The sequence below is a fragment of the Pediculus humanus genome, genomic scaffold, assembly GCF_000006295.1.
Source record: "Pediculus humanus corporis 1103172107644 genomic scaffold, whole genome shotgun sequence".
NCBI lineage: Eukaryota > Metazoa > Arthropoda > Insecta > Psocodea > Pediculidae > Pediculus > Pediculus humanus.
This window is the reverse complement of record NW_002987255.1, coordinates 188287-207213: the sequence shown is the minus strand read 5'-3', so window position 1 is coordinate 207213 and position 18927 is coordinate 188287. Positions and strand designations below refer to the sequence as shown.

The window sequence follows — 18927 nt, the reverse complement described above, 5'->3', positions numbered from 1 at the left end:
ACGAAAACCATAAATTAATTAATGTAAGCAGTGACTTACGAAATATTAAATAAAATTAATTAAATCGAATATATTTCAATCATGTATTTTATTTCGATAAAACATATAATTATCAGTAAATTGTCTTTTATGGATATATCGAAATTGAATACTCATAACTATACTATAGGCTAAATGACACAAAAATTCCTTATAGGATCACGATGTTAATTTAATTTAATGAGTGGCATAAAATAAATCGCAACTGTAGTTTATATAGTGAGAAGATGTAAATAGTTAGAATATTTTTTAAAACTAAAAATTTCATTTTTAATCGATGCAATATAAATTCATTTAAAATAAAATTTTCCGTTTTTTTTTTTTTTTTGCTTTTCAGACTTGCATTATGGATCAAGCTACGTCAACTTCTCTCGGAAAATTGATTCCATTTGAGCAGACAAGTAAGTTATCGATTCCTTAATTTTTAAAATTATTAAAAAATAAAATCACGTCATTTGTTTTTTACAATTAAATAAATTTGAATTGTAGGTGCAAGTGTTCAGAATCTCCTACAGCTTAGTTGTGTCGCTCGTAATCACGCATATGCTCCCTATAGTAAATTTGCAGTAGGAGCTGCATTACTGTGCAGAGATGGAGAAATATTTCAAGGTTGTAATGTTGAAAATTCTAGCTATGGTTTGTCAGTTTGTGCTGAGCAAACAGCCATTGTCAAAGCTATAAGCTCAGGAAATAGAAATATTTCTGCCATAGCAGTTGTTGCAGATTCAAATTCATTTGTAACAACTCCTTGTGGTAAATGCAGACAATTTATCAATGAGTTTGGCACTCAAATTGATGTATACTGTGCTAAAACAGACTTAAAGGAAGTATTATTGAGCAACATATCAAATTTACTTCCTTACAGCTTTCACATAATGAGATAAAATGTAATAGTTTATCAAAGCATGTTTTGATTTCAAATTATAAGTAAAGATTATCACTTATTAGAATTTTAGTTTTGTCTACGTTTCCTTTAATTGCTTAAAAAATTTAAGATATGTTTTAGGTGCTGTTTATTTATAAATTTATTACCTGGCTAAAAATATTCAATGTAAAACTTTAATCAATAAATTTTCAGTTTTATCAAATAATGTACAAAAAAAAAAAAAAACAAAATTGAAATTTTTTAATTATGTAAATTTAGCAATTTTATCTAAATTCCCATTAGTTGCAATTTTTTTTTAAATAAAGCATATATCAAGGTCAATTATTTAATGTTTTTGAATTTACTTAAATAAAAGATAAAAATGACTATGTGGCTTTCTTATAACAATATAATTTTATTTTAATTACAAAAACTATATTTACAAATAAGGCTAAAGCTTTACAAAAGAAAATTCAAAATCTGGTAAATAATCATTAAAATTGACAATAATTGATAAATTACTGATTATGTTTTCTTATTTATTTATAAAAAAAAAAAAGAAAAATAAAGGAATAAATTACAATTGGCTACCAAAAAGGACACCTAAAAAAAGAGAAAACCATACATTGAAAATATCATTAGATAAATGAGTATTTTAATTATATAATATCTTACCATCCGATATAGCACTGACAGAGATTTTCATTTGATGTTGCTTCGTAAATGAGAAAACTAACTTGCTTGGGAACTTCTAAAGTTTCTTCAGAACAAAAATCTCGACCAGTTAACTTATCCCTTACTCTAGTCACAATGGCCAAAGCTTTTTTATTTAATGCTTCAGGTTGATTTTTATCACCTGAAAACCCATGCAATCAAATCCAATATAAATAATTTTTATATGTGTTGTTAACAAGTATAATTTTTTTTTTTTTCCTTAATTTTATATAAGGCAAATTAATAATTATTTTAAATTGAGAAATAAAAATAATAAATAAATTTTTACTTACCATTATCTTGGCTGGAGGTAGTTGGAGCTCCTTTTTTAGGCAATGAAGGAGCCAATGAATCTGTACCATCCATTCCATCACCTTCCTGAGCTGAAGAACTTATGGATGAATCCGTCGTTTGTTTTGATCTTTTCGTTTTTGGAGTTGATTCCATTAATCTCCAATTAAGAAGAGGATCGTAAACGAATGCTTCTAGGACAGCCATTAAACTGTCCTTATTATGTCTTAAAACGGACATGACGGATTCGCATGTTTTCCTGTACGTTCCTTCGATTCCCGTAACCTATGGAAATAAATAAATGTATTTAATTTCAAGTAACTTATACATTAATTTTTATATTAAATTTTATATTAACTTACTTCCATTGCGTTAATTAACATTCTTGTTAATCTAAATGGAATTTTTTCTGGAAATTTTTCCCTTGTCATGGCGACTTCAAAGCAATCCCCAAAATCAATATGCAAAATTTTACCACTTAATCTATCCAGCATAAGATTAGAAGGATGTCGATCTCCTAAACCGAGAATGTAACCAACCATTGACATTACGGCAAGAGATCTAGTATAATTTGTTCTTCTATCAAACCATAATTCAGACGAAGGGGATTTTAGCCATAATAATCGAGCCAAATCATCTCCTTGAGTAGTTTCTAAAGCATGTTCAAAAACTTCAACTTTTTGCATTAAAGTTAAATGATCGTAGTCGGGAGCCATCTGTAAAAAAAAAAAAAAAAAATTTATTTTATTTTGGTTTTTACGTACGTAAAATAAATAAATAAAGAAAAAAAAAATTAACTTACTCTAAGCATTATTCGGTATTCAATATTAAGTAAAATTTTTTTCTTTTCCCTGTAGTCTCGTATAAGTGTATGTAATGTATCGCAATGAGGGACCCAACCGATGAGACCGCTATTCGTTGAAAGAGGAATAACTGCGTACCTCTGGATTGTCAAATTTCGGCGAAATGTATCGGAATCATGAAGAAGTAAAGTGTTTACGAGGCCAAACAATTGCATAACTCTTTCGTCTTGTCGAAGATCTTCGTGACCTTTTAAAAGGAACATGTAATCTGCTCCGTTGCTTCCTACAATCAGAAATTATGTGAAATTTTCAAATAAAGGGCAAATGATATTATTAAATTTTATTCAAATACCTTTAATTCCTAATTTTCTGGGACGTTGTTTGGAACTGATTACTTGTAAAGCCGGTTGAATATGAGTTATTCTGACAATAGGTTGACCTGGTGCATAACTTCCGGGTACAGCCAATTCCAAGTCTCGACATAAAAGTAATTTAGGACTCACATATTGCAATTCTAAACTGGTCAATTGAGGTAATTGTCTCGCAATACGACGAAAAACGTGATAGTATAAATCCCAAGCTTGATTCAAATCTCGAACATTTCCCGATTGCTTATACCTATGACACCACTCTTGAGCAACCGTAAGATCTCTACCGTAAGTCTGCAAATAAGTATGCAAATAAAGATTTAACCTGAGAATTTTTAATCTCCAATAATAATAAATTAATATAAATTCACCTGATTAAAAGAAGTCTCCTTAAGAGTTTGTGGACCTCTTTCAAGCATTGCGTGAAGAGGTTCTAACGTATCCAACATTCCCTTAACATTTCTTTCTCCAAAATATAACCGACTAGCTTCCTCCAAACCCTGATGCCAAAGTTCATGCCACAAAATTGCTACACGAATAAGTTCATCAGAAACCATGACAGCTTGCTGTACCAAAACAGGACTATGCTCACACATTGACTTTAAAATTTTGTTTGCTGCTGTTCGGCGAAACGAGCTGGCAGATTTATTAGCAACAGTTAACGGATACACTAAAGCCTAAAAAAAAAATTATAAATATGGTTTATAATAATTTTTGCATTAGAAATCCAATAGAAGTATATATAATATGTTTCTTACTTGAGGATGATTTTTGCCGATGTCTATTAGTAACTGATGAATTAACATGCTAACTAAAGCTCTAGGAGTATCTATTCGAGCTATGAGTTGAGGTATGACTTGTAACCAGGTATCAATTTCAATTATATTTAGTCCACTGACAATGGCATCATAAACATCTGTGTATTGTCCATAATCAAACCATAGCGTCAATAATCGAAGTGTATCCTGTAAAGAGCTACCTTTTGATAAAGATATAGATCTTACGAATCCTTCAACAGCAGGAGCAGCAAATTTGTATATAAATGCCTCTCTTCCCTATAAATATTAAATATAAAATCAATACTAATTATTCAATTATAAACTGCATAAAAAAGTGTTTAATATACAAACCTCGGTATTTTTTAAAGTTCCTGATTTCTGTTCACCCGAACCGTCTTGATGCTGATGTTTATAAAATAAAACGGTTTCAAAATTCATATAAGCCCAAGCATGCCACGCTTTATACCATTGAGGATCGTGATCTGCAGCAGCTGCATAACACAGCAAAACTGCAGCAATACTTTTTTCATTTACGCCTTGCAACGCTTCTTGCCATTCACCGAGCTTCAAGTAACATCTTTTAAAATAAGCATAACAAAAAAAGCAAAATTAAAAAAAAATTTCAAAAATACTCTGAATTATTTTATATCACATTAAAATATCGCACAAAAATATTCAATAATATAATTAATTTGAAGATCACCTTGCTAAAAGTCTTTTTTGCTCATCCATTTCTTTGTTACATTGTTGAATTTGTGGTCTTAAACAGGAGTGAACCAGTCGATACAATTGATTATAGGCTTGCTCCCTACATCCTGCCACCCACATATGTTTTGTGTATGCAAAAGTAACATTTGGATTTTGAGTAGGAAGTACAGCATCCAGATCTCCAGAAGGATCTTTTCCCAAAAGCATTACTAGTGTTTTATGCGACAGCATCTGTATTTAAAATTTTTTTTATTTTTTATTTTTGTTTTTACTATTAAAAACCTGGACAATTTTATCTAATTAAAATAATAAAAATAATTAATTTTGAACACTTAAAATATAAAAAGTAATTTTTTAATAAAAAACAAAATTATTGTATTATTTACAAAATTTAATTTTAAAAGATTAAATTACAAAGGTCATGATTGGTCAATAATTGATGGCTTTGATTGACGTACCTGCCATTATTCAGAGTAGTCTCCTCCCCCCTTTTTTTTTTTATTGTAAATATTAAGAGCGAAGTAATTGTCATTAAAAAACTAATTTATTGTATTTAATATTTAATTTATTATTTATTATTTAATTTTCAATTAAAATTTCTTTTACGAATTATTTAACAAAATTAAGTGATTTACCCTAACGAAATTCTTCCTGTTTTTTCCTTCTTCAAATTTCCGTTCCGTTTCAAATAATTATTGATTGATTTTTTTTGTAATGAAGAATTATAAAAGTTAAGTAAAAAGGGAGCTTTTTTGAAGTTTTTTTTTTTTCCCCAAATAATTATGTTTTTCAGATACCTAGAGTAGCAGTAGTAAGGTATAGTAAATAATTTTTAAACTTTTTTAACAAACGTAGAAAATTTAAATCATCTTTCTAAAAATCTTTAAAGTTTACGCAAAATCTTACAGGAACAAATTTAAAAAAAAAAACTTATTTAATCAAAATAGATAAAATGGCTTTTTATACTTACCAGACGATTAGCTTTTCGACATAGAGAAGCATATTTGAGCCAGGTATGTACATCTTCTTGAGGACTTATTACTAGAGTACGAACTTGAATAATTTTTTGCCAATCTTCTACAACTCTTTGGCAGCCAGAAAGCCTTTCCCACCATATTTGTCTAATAATAGGTCTTCTTTCAGGCACAAGTTTATATTGAACTACTTCTTCCAGCTCTGCCAACATTTGTACTTGAACCATAGCTCCGTAAGCACGTTGATAACTTTCTCCAGCTAATGCTGAAAGTTCTGTATCAACCTAAAAAAAAAAAAAAAAAAAAATTAAATAAATAAACATCTTTAATATAAAAAAATTTTTTTTAAACAATTGTTTTGAGAAAAAAAAAATAATCTCACTAAATCTCGAGCTGAATCAATAAATTGTTGAGCTACGGCAAAATGCTCTCTATGAACAGCCAAGACAGCCCTAAAAAAAGCTCCATCCTGTGAATCTTGAGGGATACAACTAACGTATTGCTCCATCGAATCCCATTTACCAAGACCCCAAGCAGCTGCTGCAGCCATTCTTGACATTCTTTGGCGTCCTTCATCATTCCAATTAGACCAGTGCTTATTTGCTACATCGTGCAATTGATCCCTGAAACATAAAAAGTAGTTCATTAGTCAATATTTTAATGTAACGGTTTAAATTATTTAATTATTACATTGACGAAAAGGTTCCATGAAATTTTGGCATTGCCTTAACATGTTTGACTTCAAATTTGTAGAAAAATTCTTGACGTGCGTATTAAACTTACATGACACGTGGCACATAACTCAAGAAAGACTAAATATGATTTAAAATGATAGAAAAAAAACTTTAAATAAAATACCATTCTCCAAGAGCTTCCATGCATCTCATTTGTCCCAAAGTAAATTCAACATCGTGTGGATTTTCATCTAATCTTTCCTGATAAGCTGCTTTTGCTTTTTCCCAATTGTGTAATTTTTCATACCATATTTCTTGATCTCTGAGAGGTTCCCCTGCTCCTTGAATACTTAATATATGTTCCAGCAGCCCTAAAAAAATTTATAAAATACAGTCGATGTTACCAAAGGAAACCAAAGCATATACATTTTTACCTACCGACGGCTGCTTCTTTTTGTTGAAGTTTATTGTTAATTGAAATCAAAGCTTCATAAATTTGAGTATTGGGAGTTTTTTGCCTATGAAATTCTTCTTCTTTATAGTGCAAAGCTTTTGCATAGGCTCGACAATGCATGGCACGTTCCCCGAGCAAAATAGGGTCGATAGGCAAAGCCTTATTATCACAATGATCCATAAATTCGGCGAGGTTAAGTATGGTCTATAAAAAAAAAAAAAAAAAAAAAACCGCATCCGAAGCATTAGAAACGAGGTAAAATTTTAACAGGAGCTTACAAACGAATTCGAACCTGAGTTAATTCTGGTAGATCTGGAACGAGTAATGCTTGTTCTAAACTTTGAATTAATTCTTTTTGTAAAGAATCATTTAATTCAGTCCAACAAGAAACAAATGCAGCATTGAAAAGGTCTCGAGGAAGTTGAGAATATGTTTGTGCTAACGCCCAACAAGATCTAAAAAAATAAAAAGTTATAAAAAGTTTTCTGTTATGTACGTGTTTTTACTAATTTCAAATTATTCAACTAGTAAATTTACTCAAAAAAAAAATTCACTTACTTTAAGGCAGGAGAAGGAGATTCTTTTAATAATTCAATACTTAATCTTCGCAACCATTCTAACCAATCATCTTTTGAAACTCTTCTACTCGCCGTCCATGCTCTTTGCAAATTAACTGCTGAAACGTGTAACTGTTAAAAGTAAAAAAAGAATAAATACAACAATAAACATTAGAAAACACATAAAACATGAAATTTAATAATTATTTACCCTTTTAAAAGTAGTAGAATCCGATTGGCTTGGATCGGATCCTTTATTTCTATTTCTAGGTAAAGTACTTTTATAAAAATTTAAATCTATTTCGCCATCCTCACTGATTTTATCGTTTTGAACATTTGACCAAACCATTTCATATCTTGGTGATTGAATTTTATGTTTAGTCATAACCTGAAATCACAAAAATATAAAATATTAGTTTAAAAAAATTTTTTTTTTTTTTTTGTTTTTTATTTAAGATTTTTACTGAAACTTTATACAACGAAAAGTACATCTTTTACGTCAAAAACAGTGAAGAAAGCAAATTGTTTAAAAAAACACCATTAACTATTTCAGCTTCTTGTCTTAAATTTTTTATTAAAAAAATGAAACAAATGTCGCAAAAATTTTAAAATTAAAAAAATTATTACACAATTAATAAAATTACCTTGTGAATTAATGGCTCAAATATGGAATATTTTTTTTTGCCCAATTGGGTGACAAGAGCACAAAGTGTGTCTATGGCCACTTGCCTGAGCTCTGGACTTGTGTCTAACGCTCTTGCTAAAGGATGAATTATTCTAGAAGCGAAGTCTGAAAAATCTAATATTTCAGCTAGACGGTCAACCTGAAAAAATTAAATATATATATATATATATTAGTGTAATAAAAAATTTTCTAAACCAACAAATTAAAATTTAATTAAAACAAACCGTTTCAAAAGCGTGCTTGCAAACTGCACTGGGACAATCCCGGGCGTCGAATAATCGGACTACTGGTGGTAAAATTAAATGGAGGTAATCATCCAAGTTACTTCCCAAGTTTTCCAAACAACTTAACAATTTCATTGTAACAAGACGATCTTTACTAGTGTCATGAGTTAAAACTCGTAAAATTTGTGGTAATAATTGAGGTAAATAAACTTTAAATTCTGCTCCTAAAGCAATGGCAATCGCCTCAACCAAGGATATTAAAGTTCCCTGTAACGGACTATTCGGTGTCCAAAATTCCTAAAATAAACATAAATTTTGTAACTAAAAACACAATTTTTTTTTTTTTTTTTTTTGATAAATATTAAAAAATTGTAAAATGTAATACGTTTTACCTTTATCAGGAGAAATAGATCGTCCAAATAATTTCGAATGTGTTGTTTTACGATTGAAATCAAATCGCCCAATCTTTGAAGTAAAAATTCTTTAAACCCAACATCTGAATTTCGGATTACATGTAGTAAACTTGGCATAACTTGACCGATGTAGGGCACGCATTTAATTCCAAGAGAGTTAAAAATGAAAGTTACAGCCTTAGTAAGTAAAATAATAATCATAAATTTTTTTTATTAGCACCGGAAATTTTTAAACTTTGTGAAAAAAAAATTAACATAATTATTATTTACTTATTTGTCTCTTATTTGTCTACAAAACTATTGTTCTGGTGATATAATATATTTGAGAACCTAATTTGTATTTAAAATTTTAGATACCTGAACAACCATTGTATGATGTTGAGCCAACGTGGGATCTCTGATAATTCGCATTAGAGTGGTTACCGCAGCTGCTGGATAAAATTCTTCCAATGTTGCCGCACTAGAATTAACTAGCATTTCACTTGTATTCAGCTCTAAATTTGATTCCTCATTTTTTAAATCTTTGTTTGCAAAAAAAGAAGTCGAATGAGCTTGCGAGTCGATTTGTCCTTGATTTAATTTATGACGATAAGGATCAAGTGCACCTAATAGTCCCAAAACACGAATCGTCTCTCTCCTGAAATTTAAATTACGTATGAACACTGTAATAACAGGCAATAATTAGAGTAAAAAGGTTGTACACCAACCGAATGGCTGGTTGTTGTTCAGTTTTTAAAAAGTTGATTAATACATCTAGTAAAGTTGGATATTTGTGGTAGGGTGTAACGACTAAACCGGCTGCACCGACTAACTGTCCAAGACACCATAAAGCAACGCCTCGTCTTTCAGGAGAACTGCTATCCCCCAAAAGTTCTAACAGAATAGGAAGCAATTCATCAGCCCATGATCTCATGGCTGCACCATTAACCTGCATAAAAAATGGAACTAAGTTTAAAGTTAAAAGATAAAGATTAAAGACCAATTAATATATATTCAATAAAAAATTCTTAATGTTTAATTTATTTATTTAATTATATTTTTTGATACTGCATGAAACCTGTAATGTGGCATTAGCCTTTTTTTCTTTTTAAAAAAATTATTTTTTCCCCTAATGTGTATTATTATGATAAAAAGCAAATAACGCATATAAAAAAAAAAAATAATGATTTATATATGTGTGTATGTATGAGTATATAAGCACCTCAGATAAATCTCCAATAGCTGTTAAAATATGAACAACCACCGCTGGATTCGGTTCTGCTTCACGGAGCTTAGGCACCAATATTTTTAAAATTGGCTCCATATACGGTCTAACCAGTCTCGGAGAGCTTACAATTAATTTATCAAGCATTCTAGCACTTTGTTCTTTATTCCTTCCCATACCACTATGCTCTAACTCGGTGAGAAATTGAATTAATGTTTTTCTTAAAGATGGCATCACATAAGCCGGATTAAGAGTACTAAGTCTTCCAATTGTGCTCACGGCTAATTCTCTAATTTCAAATATTTCATCGTTCATGGCAACTAATAACGCACTGATATTTTCTGCTTGCGCAAGATGTTGATCGAAACTGGAATCTAATGATTCTAACACCCAATACCGAACTTCCGGATCTAAAAATATATTCAAAGATAAATATTATATAATTTAAGATAAAAGGACAATTCTCAGAAATATAAGAAACAAAAAAAAAAAAAAAAATTACCCGTATCCGTTATCCCTACGGTCAATAACTTGGACAAAACGTCTGCAACTGTTGAATTAACGGTTTCGGATCTTCTTCCCTGTAATGCTAATCTCAAAAGCCGACTGCATGTTCTAACTGTTTCAAGACGAACTTCTTGCAAATCACTGGTCAAAAAGTGATCAGCGCATCGCCTTACAAATTGCAGCATGCTGTGACCTTCAAAATTAAAACTTCCCAAAGTCCGTAAGGCTAGAGTTGTACTAGCTGTATCTTGAGGATCACTGAACATTTGAAAGTAAAAGAAATTTCCCTGCAGGAAGAAAACCGTTCAAGATGAAAAAAAAAAAATATTATTAGGAAAAAAAAAAACTAAATTTTTAAAAGTAAAAAAAATACCTGAGGTGGGCTGGGACCCATTAAGGCGTGTCTAGGAGTTCCTGGATGTCGCAAAGGTTTGTGCATTAACACTTGAGAAAGCATTTTTAAAAGGCCTTCAGATATATCTCTCTTTAGTTGTGGCACAGTTGCGGCAAGTTCTCTCAGAGCCGTTGTTAAACCGGGGCTTAATCCAGTAGCCAACATAGCTTCTAAAAGATCTCTAACATCATCTTTAACCAAATTAGGAACGGCATGGCCTAACAGCGTAATACAAACCAAAACGCCTGGTTCAGGTCCTAATTTTAAAAGTACATAAAAATGAATTTAAAAATTTAAATAATCCTTGATCATGCATTTTTAATTTAAAACACATAACTACAATATAAAAAATTTTAAAAATAATTATACTTCACTTTTTTTATTGTTATTAAAAAAAAATTTTCTTGTACTTACCAGGGGGTCCTCTTTTTTTAGTTGTAATATCTTTAGAAACAGGCAAAGATACTTTCAAGAACTCCATTATTTTAGGCAAATACGGCCGAATACCGTCCTGAATAGCAACAGCCACCAGTCCGATCGTTGTAAAAGACAATGCTCTTTCTTTTTCACGACCTCGCAAGCTAGCCAGTAGATAACTCATACTACCATGAAGATGCCTGAAAGAATAAATAAAAAGTATTAAGACATATTTAAATATAATAACAAATAATGCTTTGCACCTTTTTGAATTTACACAATTTTATTTTAATGAAAATTTATCAACTTTATTGTAACATATTATTTTTAGAAAAACAAAAACAAAATTTTTTTAATTTATCAATTTAAATTTTTTATTTCAATATTAATATACTTGTTAAATTAAGATTGGATAATATTATAGAATGCTTACATGGAAACAAATTTGTCTTTGTTGAAAGCAGCTAATCTTGGCAATAAGGCTAAAAGAGCTTGTTGTACATAAGGACTCCTAGATAGTCTTTGAGCTAAAGCTTCAGTACAAATTTCATCCATTTTTTCAGATACAAGTTGCTTACAAGCAGAACTTTCACACATAATTTGGTTGTGATTAGAACCGGATATTACCAATGCCATACTTTTTTGATTTCGACCTAAAGGATACTTTAATCTTGGTAACAAATTCATTCCTTCCTGGAAAAAAATTAAATTTTAGTATTGTTTTCAGTTTTTCTTATGTGTTTACTTCAACATTACTTGAAACATATTTAATTTGAGTCAATAATCTGCAATTAAAAAAAATATAATTTGCGAGTGTGGATACTAAATACATATTACTTAAACTGAAACTTAACTGTTTGATGATTAGTTTTGGATGTTGGGTTAAACAATTTAGAATTGAGCTCTTCTTGTAGTCTTTCCCATTTATTATTTGCACACCTAAGAAGCTCATTAAGTACCAGTAATGCTCCATGAACTCTATCATCTCTGTTGAATCCCTTTTCTCTGACATATACATCTTCCAATCCTTGTTTAGCCTCATCAAAACACTGCTTGTACCATTGTGGTCTTTGTGCTTGTTTAGTTGTTTCTCTTTGAGCTATTACTACCAAAGCAGCTCTAAGAGCATCAACACCTGCTTCTCTAATGACAGCTTTTGGATCTCTTATTGCATTAAATATTAAGTCAAAAAACAATTGAACTTGTTGAAAAAAATATGTAGGCATTGATATGGCCAATTCTTTTAAAACTAAAACAGCAGCATGTCTTTTATTTTCATGCCTCTCACTTCCTAACCATTCAAAAGCTCTTTTAACTTCAAATTCAACATATTCCGCTGTACAAGTGCCGGATACCAAAGCTAGTTTTCCAACGGTTCGCGCTGCAAGCTCCATTACTCCTACATCGTTGGATGGAAGTAAATTTCTTAAATAATTCATGAATCGGGAAATTCTAGTACTCGTATTTCCAATATCTACACCAATAATGCATTCTAAAAAATAATTGAATAAAGATGTAGAAAGGTACTGAATTAATAATTAAATTAAAATCATTTTTCTTTGAGTAAAATCTAAATATTTTGTTTACCAATTGCCAATATACCGCCTTTTTTTTCATTAACGTCAGATCCCGAGACCATTTCGAATATATGCCGGTTGAATTCATCCATAAAAGCTGTAAGTTCCTCCGGAGAAACTTCTCGCAATTCTGTTTTTACGTACAAATATAGGTCTTTGGCAGTTTTCATGCGAACATCGGCATGACGAGATTTTAAACCAGAAACAAATTGCTGCATAAGAGCGTTAGACATTTTGGGGAAGAAGTAAAAAACGATTCACAATATTTTCAAAAATCAAATTTCAAGTAATTTTTTGTGATAAAAGTAATGAAAAAAATAATATATTTGGATCCACTTTTTAGTACACATATCTCTTAAGCTTATAAAACAGTAAATCGTTTATCAGCTGTCACAGAGTTCGACAAAATTCACGCTTTTTAAAGAGAGAAAATTGTCGCCAAAAAACAAAATAACTATTAGACCTCCAAAAAAAACTGACCTATACTGAGCTTATTTTCCACGATTCGCCAATGATGCAATATTTCACGTGCGCACTACCAAATTCTTTCTGCTAAATTATTCTTCAGTTCGAGAACAGTTATTCGAAATTTCTAAAATTTAAATTTTCAAGGTAGTTTATAATTTTTCTACATTATTAATTTTTTTTTTAATTTTATCTTTTATTTAATACAAAATTTTTGTAAGCACGTACGCTCTATGCCTTTAACAGGGGCATTCGAATTGATAAGTAATTGATATGTTCTAAAAAAATTAGAGGATATTTTGATAAAAATATATCGAATTGATAAAAATTGATCGAAAAATTAAAATTTAGAGTTTTTTCTACCAAAAAAATTCGTTAATAAAGCATTTTGAATGTAATATTTAAGATTTACAATTATTTATGTTGTAGAAAAAATGGGTGAAGGAAACGTAGAAAAAGGTAAAAAAATTTTCGTTAGAAGTTGCTCTCAATGTCACACAGTTGAAAAGGGTGGGAAACATAAAGTTGGCCCAAATTTAAATGGTTTGATTGGTAGAAAAACTGGTCAATCTCCAGGTTACACATATACTGATGCAAATAAGTCTAAAGGTTAGAACTCATGAATATAAGTAGTAAGTAATGTTGAAATCAAATAATTGAAATAATTATTGGTTTTTAGGAATCACTTGGAACAGTGAAACTTTATTTTTATACCTTGAAAACCCTAAGAAGTATATTCCTGGCACAAAAATGGTTTTTGCTGGCCTTAAAAAGGCTCAAGAAAGACATGACTTGATTGCCTATCTTGAAGAAGCTACCAAATAATTCACTGACAAAATGTTAGTAAAAGTTTTTCTACCAAAAACTTGGCTGTAGAAAGTGTAGGAAATATTAGCTGGTGTCAACTAAGCTTTAAATTAATGTTATGTGATAATTTAAAATTGTTTTATTTTAATTTTTTCTATAAATAAGTTCAACAGCTATTTATTGTATTTGAAAAAAAAAATAAAATAAAACTCAGTATTTAAAAATTTTTTAAAAATTTATTATCATTTATCCTTTAATTTATTTTAATCCGAAAAAAACTTGAAGTTTAATTTACAATTTATATATATTGTTTATCAATTTATTCATATTGGTTTAAAAAAACACAAAAAGATATTTATATTTATATATAAATCTGTTATTTTTGTCATTTTTATTAAAAATAATTTGCTTCAAAATCATCATATTTCTAATATCATTATTTTAAATACTGTCATTGATTTTAATTGCATAAATAAAAAAAAAAATTAAAATTACTAAGTCAATTGAATATTAAAAATTGTGTTTATTAGTTTAAAAAGTTTTTTTTTTTTTTTTTGTTCTTATTCTTCTTGTTCTTTTTCCTCTTCCTTTTCCTCCTGTTTTTCTTCGCCTTCTTCTTCGATTTCCTCCTCTTTACCCGAAATCGTATTTCTAGTACGCATAGATGAAACTGCACTGGAAACAACACTTGAAACGTATAACTCTACCGCATCATCATCCATTTGATTTTTTAATGCATTTTGAATTACGTCAATGAGTATTTCGTCTGCTATCACTTCCGCTGACGTAATTCTTGTACATCTATTTACCAACTCTGAAATTTTTTTCTTTTTTAAATAACCTCTTGCTGTTTCTTCCAGGTTAGTTAAACTTTTATGATGTAGTGCAATGAAGTCTAATATTTCCCTTCCCTTTGTTGGTTGTGGGTTAAATGCATTAAAATTGAACCATTCTTTCATTTTATCATCAAAATCTAATTCTGAATCGGTACCAAAATACAGTCTTCTTGGCAATCGGCTTACTTTAGACAATGCTCCCAAAGCTTGCTTAGTTAATTCGGTCAAGAATTTTACCCAAAATGGCTGACTATAAGGTGGTATAATTCTACTTTCTTCTTCGCTTGTTTCGTCTACTAATTCTTGTATCACTATCGGTGATGGTTTTTTAGGTTTTTTACGAACAGTTTTACTTTTCAAATCTTTTTGAATTTGATTTTCAACCTCAATTTCATTTTCATCGACTTTCATACTTTTTTCTTTTTCTTTTGTACTATCATGTTCGATTGTTGTATTATCAATTTTATTTTCAATTTTATTTTCAATTTTATTTTCAATTTTAGTTTCATTTTTGCTTTCCTTTTCGCTTTCCTTTTCGCTCTCCTTTTCGCTTTCCTTTTCATTTTCAGTTATATTAATACTTACAGTTACATCGTCATTTAAATTTTTATCTTCATTTCCCGTGTTTTCTGGGTCTGAAAAATTTAAATTGTTGTCTTGGCTGTAAAAGGCAACGTCTGACTTTTTAAACATGATACTTTCAGCGGCATATTCATCATTTTTAATAAAGCTTTTTGAAATTTCTACTTTATGCATTTCGTCTTTTAATGTATTTTCTTTATTTATTACTTCTTCGGAAGGAGTTTTATTTTCCTGAAAACGTTTACAAAATTTAGTAAAATCAAAGTCCGGAGTTTTGGCTATAATTTCTTCGCATTCATCTTTTGGACGTTCTTCTTCAACAGATGAATGATGTTCGGAAGCTCTACTTTCTTCCGGGGTAGATATTTTTTGATTTTTGTATTCCCCTTCTTTTAAAAAAGATTCTTCTTCCTTTGGTTGTTCTTTTGGAGGTGGGTATTCGATAAGTGCTTCCTTAAACATTTCATTAAAATATAAATCCCATAAATCATAAACAAAATCTTTTATTTCCTTCTTCATTTGATTTTCTTCAGATAAAAGTCCTGCCAAGCTTATAGACATGCTTAGTAAAGAAGCCCTCGTGACCAAAGAATGCTTACTTATAAATCCTTTGTAATTAAATTGTTCTCCATCGATCCAATTGTGCACTCGAGTTGCAAATTCCGTTTTTAAATCGCATCCTTCCTCTAATATATAGGATTTCAACCATTTAAAAGATCCAATATCAATGTCTTCTGGTTTTAAAGAAATTCTGTTAGCCAAAATATTAGTTATATTTATTAATTCCATATCAGATCCACAGGGCGATTCAGATCCAGTTTTAGTTTTAGTTTTATTTTCAGTTTCAGTTTCAGTTCCAGGAGTGTGTAAACTTCCTTCCGGGATATCTTCGAGAAAATCCCGTGTTGTCATTCCTACCGGCATATCTTCTAGAGAAGGAGGAGGTGTGGCTGGCTGAAAATCCTTATCAAATTCGCAGACGCAGCAGGGATGACCACACTTACAAGGCGGCAATAAATTATTTCCTTCTAATTTTTCATCTCCTTCTCCTTGAAACTCTTCTATTTTTTTTTCTTTTCCTTCTTCTTCGTCTTCTCCTCCTCCTCGTCCTCCTTCTTCTTCTTCGTCTAATGAGCCTTCTATATCTGAAGGTTCAGGATATATGATTTTAGTAATTATTTTTTGACCTTTAATGCCGCAAAGTTTTAAATATTGTTCATAAAAATAATACATTTCTAAAAGTCCTGCGGTCATAGTGCCATACATAATTTCTTCAATGTGATCAAAAACAATGTCGTCTTTTCCAAATAACAAATTTTTAATCCAAAAAGTTTCTTGCGTGTAAGTCACTTCTTTCAACCATCTTCTAATTTTTTTTTCTATACAAATTCGTTCTTTGGGCTTTTCAGTATTTTCCTTTTTTCTTAGCCATCTTAGTTTAAATCGACTAATTTCAATTAAATCAAGAAGTGGCATTCTTTCACGATTTTTTTTTTTATTAACTTTTTTTAAATCATATCTGCACGTGTTAAAAATATCATGAAAACTAATTTTATTTAATTCTATGAGTTTTGAACCAATACAGCAAATATCTTCGGGAGGATATTTACTTAATAAATCTTCTAAATTTTTTTCTTTTTCTCTTTTTTCCAATTCGCAACACGGTTTTCCTTCTCTCTTGGGAAATTCTTTTTCCACTTCTTCAGTGCTTTTGTTTTCCTCTACCTTCCACGGCGGTCTATCAGAAATATGATAATTTTGTCCCTTGAACGTTTCTTGCAGGACAAAGGATTGAACCCAATTTTGTGTTTTTTCTGTAAACAATTTAATCTCTTTTGACATTATTTTCATTTTAATCATTTTTTTATTACAAAAATTAATCATATTTTTAGCTGTGTGAACAATTTGGTTAATGAATTTTTTGATATACGGTTTGTGGCATATTTCAGATTCCATATCAATGCCTTTAATCATTTTATAGTACAAATCATGTCCCATGGTTTCTCTTACGTCATCTAAGTTTGTCATTCTTGTCAGGACGGCCATTAGTAAATCATACATGAGCACTTCTACTATTTCTGTCGCACTGGGTTTTAAAACTCGATATAAACTTCTATGTAAATTTCTTAAATATTGCGCAGATTCTTCCAAAATTTCTTCAGGAATAGAGTAAAAACCTTGAAAAAATAACTGTAAATTCATTTTTGAAGATATTTCATCCTTATCCAAAACGTCGGCTGCGTGCATTTTTTTCATTAAAGCATCTGTCACTGCTTCCATAATTAATCTAATTATTTGTTCGGTCAAAGTTTCAATTATTTTGGGTTTTTTCGGAGGTGGAGCTGTTTCAGCATATCTGACATCAACGTCTTCAACATCTTCAAGATCCAATTTTCCACAGCTTTTAATTTCAATTTTTTTTAACGGGCATTCATGCAAAGTTTCAATATTTTCAAGGAATTTTAATACTTTTGAACCTTCTATTAATTGTCCAAAAGCAACGTAATGAGTATCCATCCATTTGCTGGGTTTTAGTGTTATTATAAACTGTGAAGCATTCGTGTGTCTTCCCTTGTTGGCCATCGACAAAACTCCTCTTCTATCATGACTAATACCAAAACATTCATCTTCCAGAAAATCGCAAAAGGTGCTAAATCCTCCGCCTCCGGTTTTATATTGAATGTCTCCTCCTTGTAGCCAACCTTTTTTAACTACGCGATGAATCCGACTTCCTTTATACGAAAGAAAAGAACCTTTATTTCCCAAGCAAAGGTTTTTAAAATTTTCACAAGTTTTGGGCACAAGATCAGAGTACAATTGAAAAGTTAGTGTGCCTATATATTCATCATCTACGCAAATATCTAGATAGCAATAAATCCTCTGGAAAAAAGATAAAATAATGCCAATGATTGAGCAAGAGGTATTTTTTATATTTTTAAATTTTAAGCTTGTAAAAATAATAATAATTTAAAATATTTCGTTTCATTGCGGGAGTAGTTGCCAACTTCTTTTTTGAGAGTTTGGTGTAATCCCAGTTTTTGATGGATTCTAGGGCAAAAATAAATATAAATGCAGTAATTTAAAAAATAAATCTTACAATTTTTTCTATATATATATACGTTTAATTAACCGTTTTTTTTTTTTTCTTTAATTAGTTAAATCAAAAACGTATACCTTAGTTTTTTTTAAATAAGAAATATAGTCTCTTCTAAAATGATCTTTAATAAAGTATATATTTTTTGAAGGAATACATTCTAAAAAAATATCCCCAATATTAGTAAGTTTTATGAGTTCTAAATCACTTCCTACAAACAAATCATCGAAGAAAACAGCAACAGGTCGTCGAAGGCACCAATAATCTTTACCAAGGGTCTGCAATATTAAAAGTAATCTTAAATTTATCTTAGAATTAATTAAAATTAAATTCAATTAAAAAAAAAAAAAATTTATTTTCCCAAACTGTTATGAAATATATATAAATAATATTTATATCAACCTGTCGCCACTCCAACAATTTTTCATTCCAATCCAATTCGAGTAAACCTATTATTTCTGGCAGGGGAAATCTTAGTGGCATCCTTTTATGAAGT

General features: G+C 30.0%; 4 protein-coding genes across 4 annotated transcripts; 2 read left to right on the top strand and 2 right to left on the bottom strand.

The window, feature by feature from the left end:
- Window positions 1–385: 385 nt before the first annotated feature.
- Phum_PHUM268830 (Cytidine deaminase, putative) lies at window positions 386–923 on the top strand (the record flags this gene model as incomplete). The annotated part of the gene is made up of 2 exons (XM_002426663.1): window positions 386–440; window positions 529–923. 2 exons carry the CDS (start codon window positions 386–388, stop codon window positions 921–923), a joined length of 450 nt encoding a protein of 149 aa, XP_002426708.1.
- A 652-nt stretch (window positions 924–1575) lies between these two features.
- Phum_PHUM268820 (Phosphatidylinositol 3-kinase tor2, putative) lies at window positions 1576–12880 on the bottom strand (the record flags this gene model as incomplete). Its single annotated transcript, XM_002426662.1, has 28 exons — window positions 1576–1760; window positions 1912–2194; window positions 2272–2625; window positions 2712–2995; window positions 3065–3374; window positions 3452–3757; window positions 3839–4135; window positions 4211–4436; window positions 4563–4798; window positions 5538–5825; window positions 5924–6164; window positions 6400–6586; window positions 6654–6873; window positions 6962–7124; window positions 7228–7358; window positions 7438–7614; window positions 7871–8050; window positions 8136–8432; window positions 8528–8725; window positions 8906–9185; window positions 9256–9476; window positions 9750–10162; window positions 10255–10546; window positions 10633–10910; window positions 11068–11270; window positions 11504–11763; window positions 11925–12562; window positions 12658–12880. 28 exons carry the CDS (start codon window positions 12878–12880, stop codon window positions 1576–1578), a joined length of 7371 nt encoding a protein of 2456 aa, XP_002426707.1.
- Window positions 12881–13209: 329 nt separating this feature from the next.
- Window positions 13210–14108, top strand: Phum_PHUM268810 (Cytochrome c, putative). Its single transcript, XM_002426661.1, has 3 exons — window positions 13210–13259; window positions 13542–13721; window positions 13792–14108. The coding sequence occupies exons 2-3, from the start codon at window positions 13547–13549 to the stop codon at window positions 13935–13937; spliced, it is 321 nt and encodes a 106-aa protein (XP_002426706.1). The 5' UTR covers window positions 13210–13259; window positions 13542–13546; the 3' UTR covers window positions 13938–14108.
- A 230-nt stretch (window positions 14109–14338) lies between these two features.
- Window positions 14339–18914, bottom strand: Phum_PHUM268800 (cyclophilin-9, putative; the record flags this gene model as incomplete). The annotated part of the gene is made up of 7 exons (XM_002426660.1): window positions 14339–14346; window positions 14557–14733; window positions 14761–17514; window positions 17570–17624; window positions 17699–18217; window positions 18512–18709; window positions 18834–18914. The coding sequence occupies 7 exons, from the start codon at window positions 18912–18914 to the stop codon at window positions 14339–14341; spliced, it is 3792 nt and encodes a 1263-aa protein (XP_002426705.1).
- Between the last annotated feature and the right edge of the window lie 13 nt (window positions 18915–18927).

Coding starts and splice junctions, on each gene's coding strand:
- Phum_PHUM268810 (XM_002426661.1), top strand. CDS start 13,547: ATGGGTGAAGGAAACGTAGAAAAAGGTAAAAAAATTTTCGTTAGAAGT. Junction 13,722..13,791: donor TGATGCAAATAAGTCTAAAG/GTTAGAACTCAT, acceptor ATTGGTTTTTAG/GAATCACTTGGAACAGTGAA.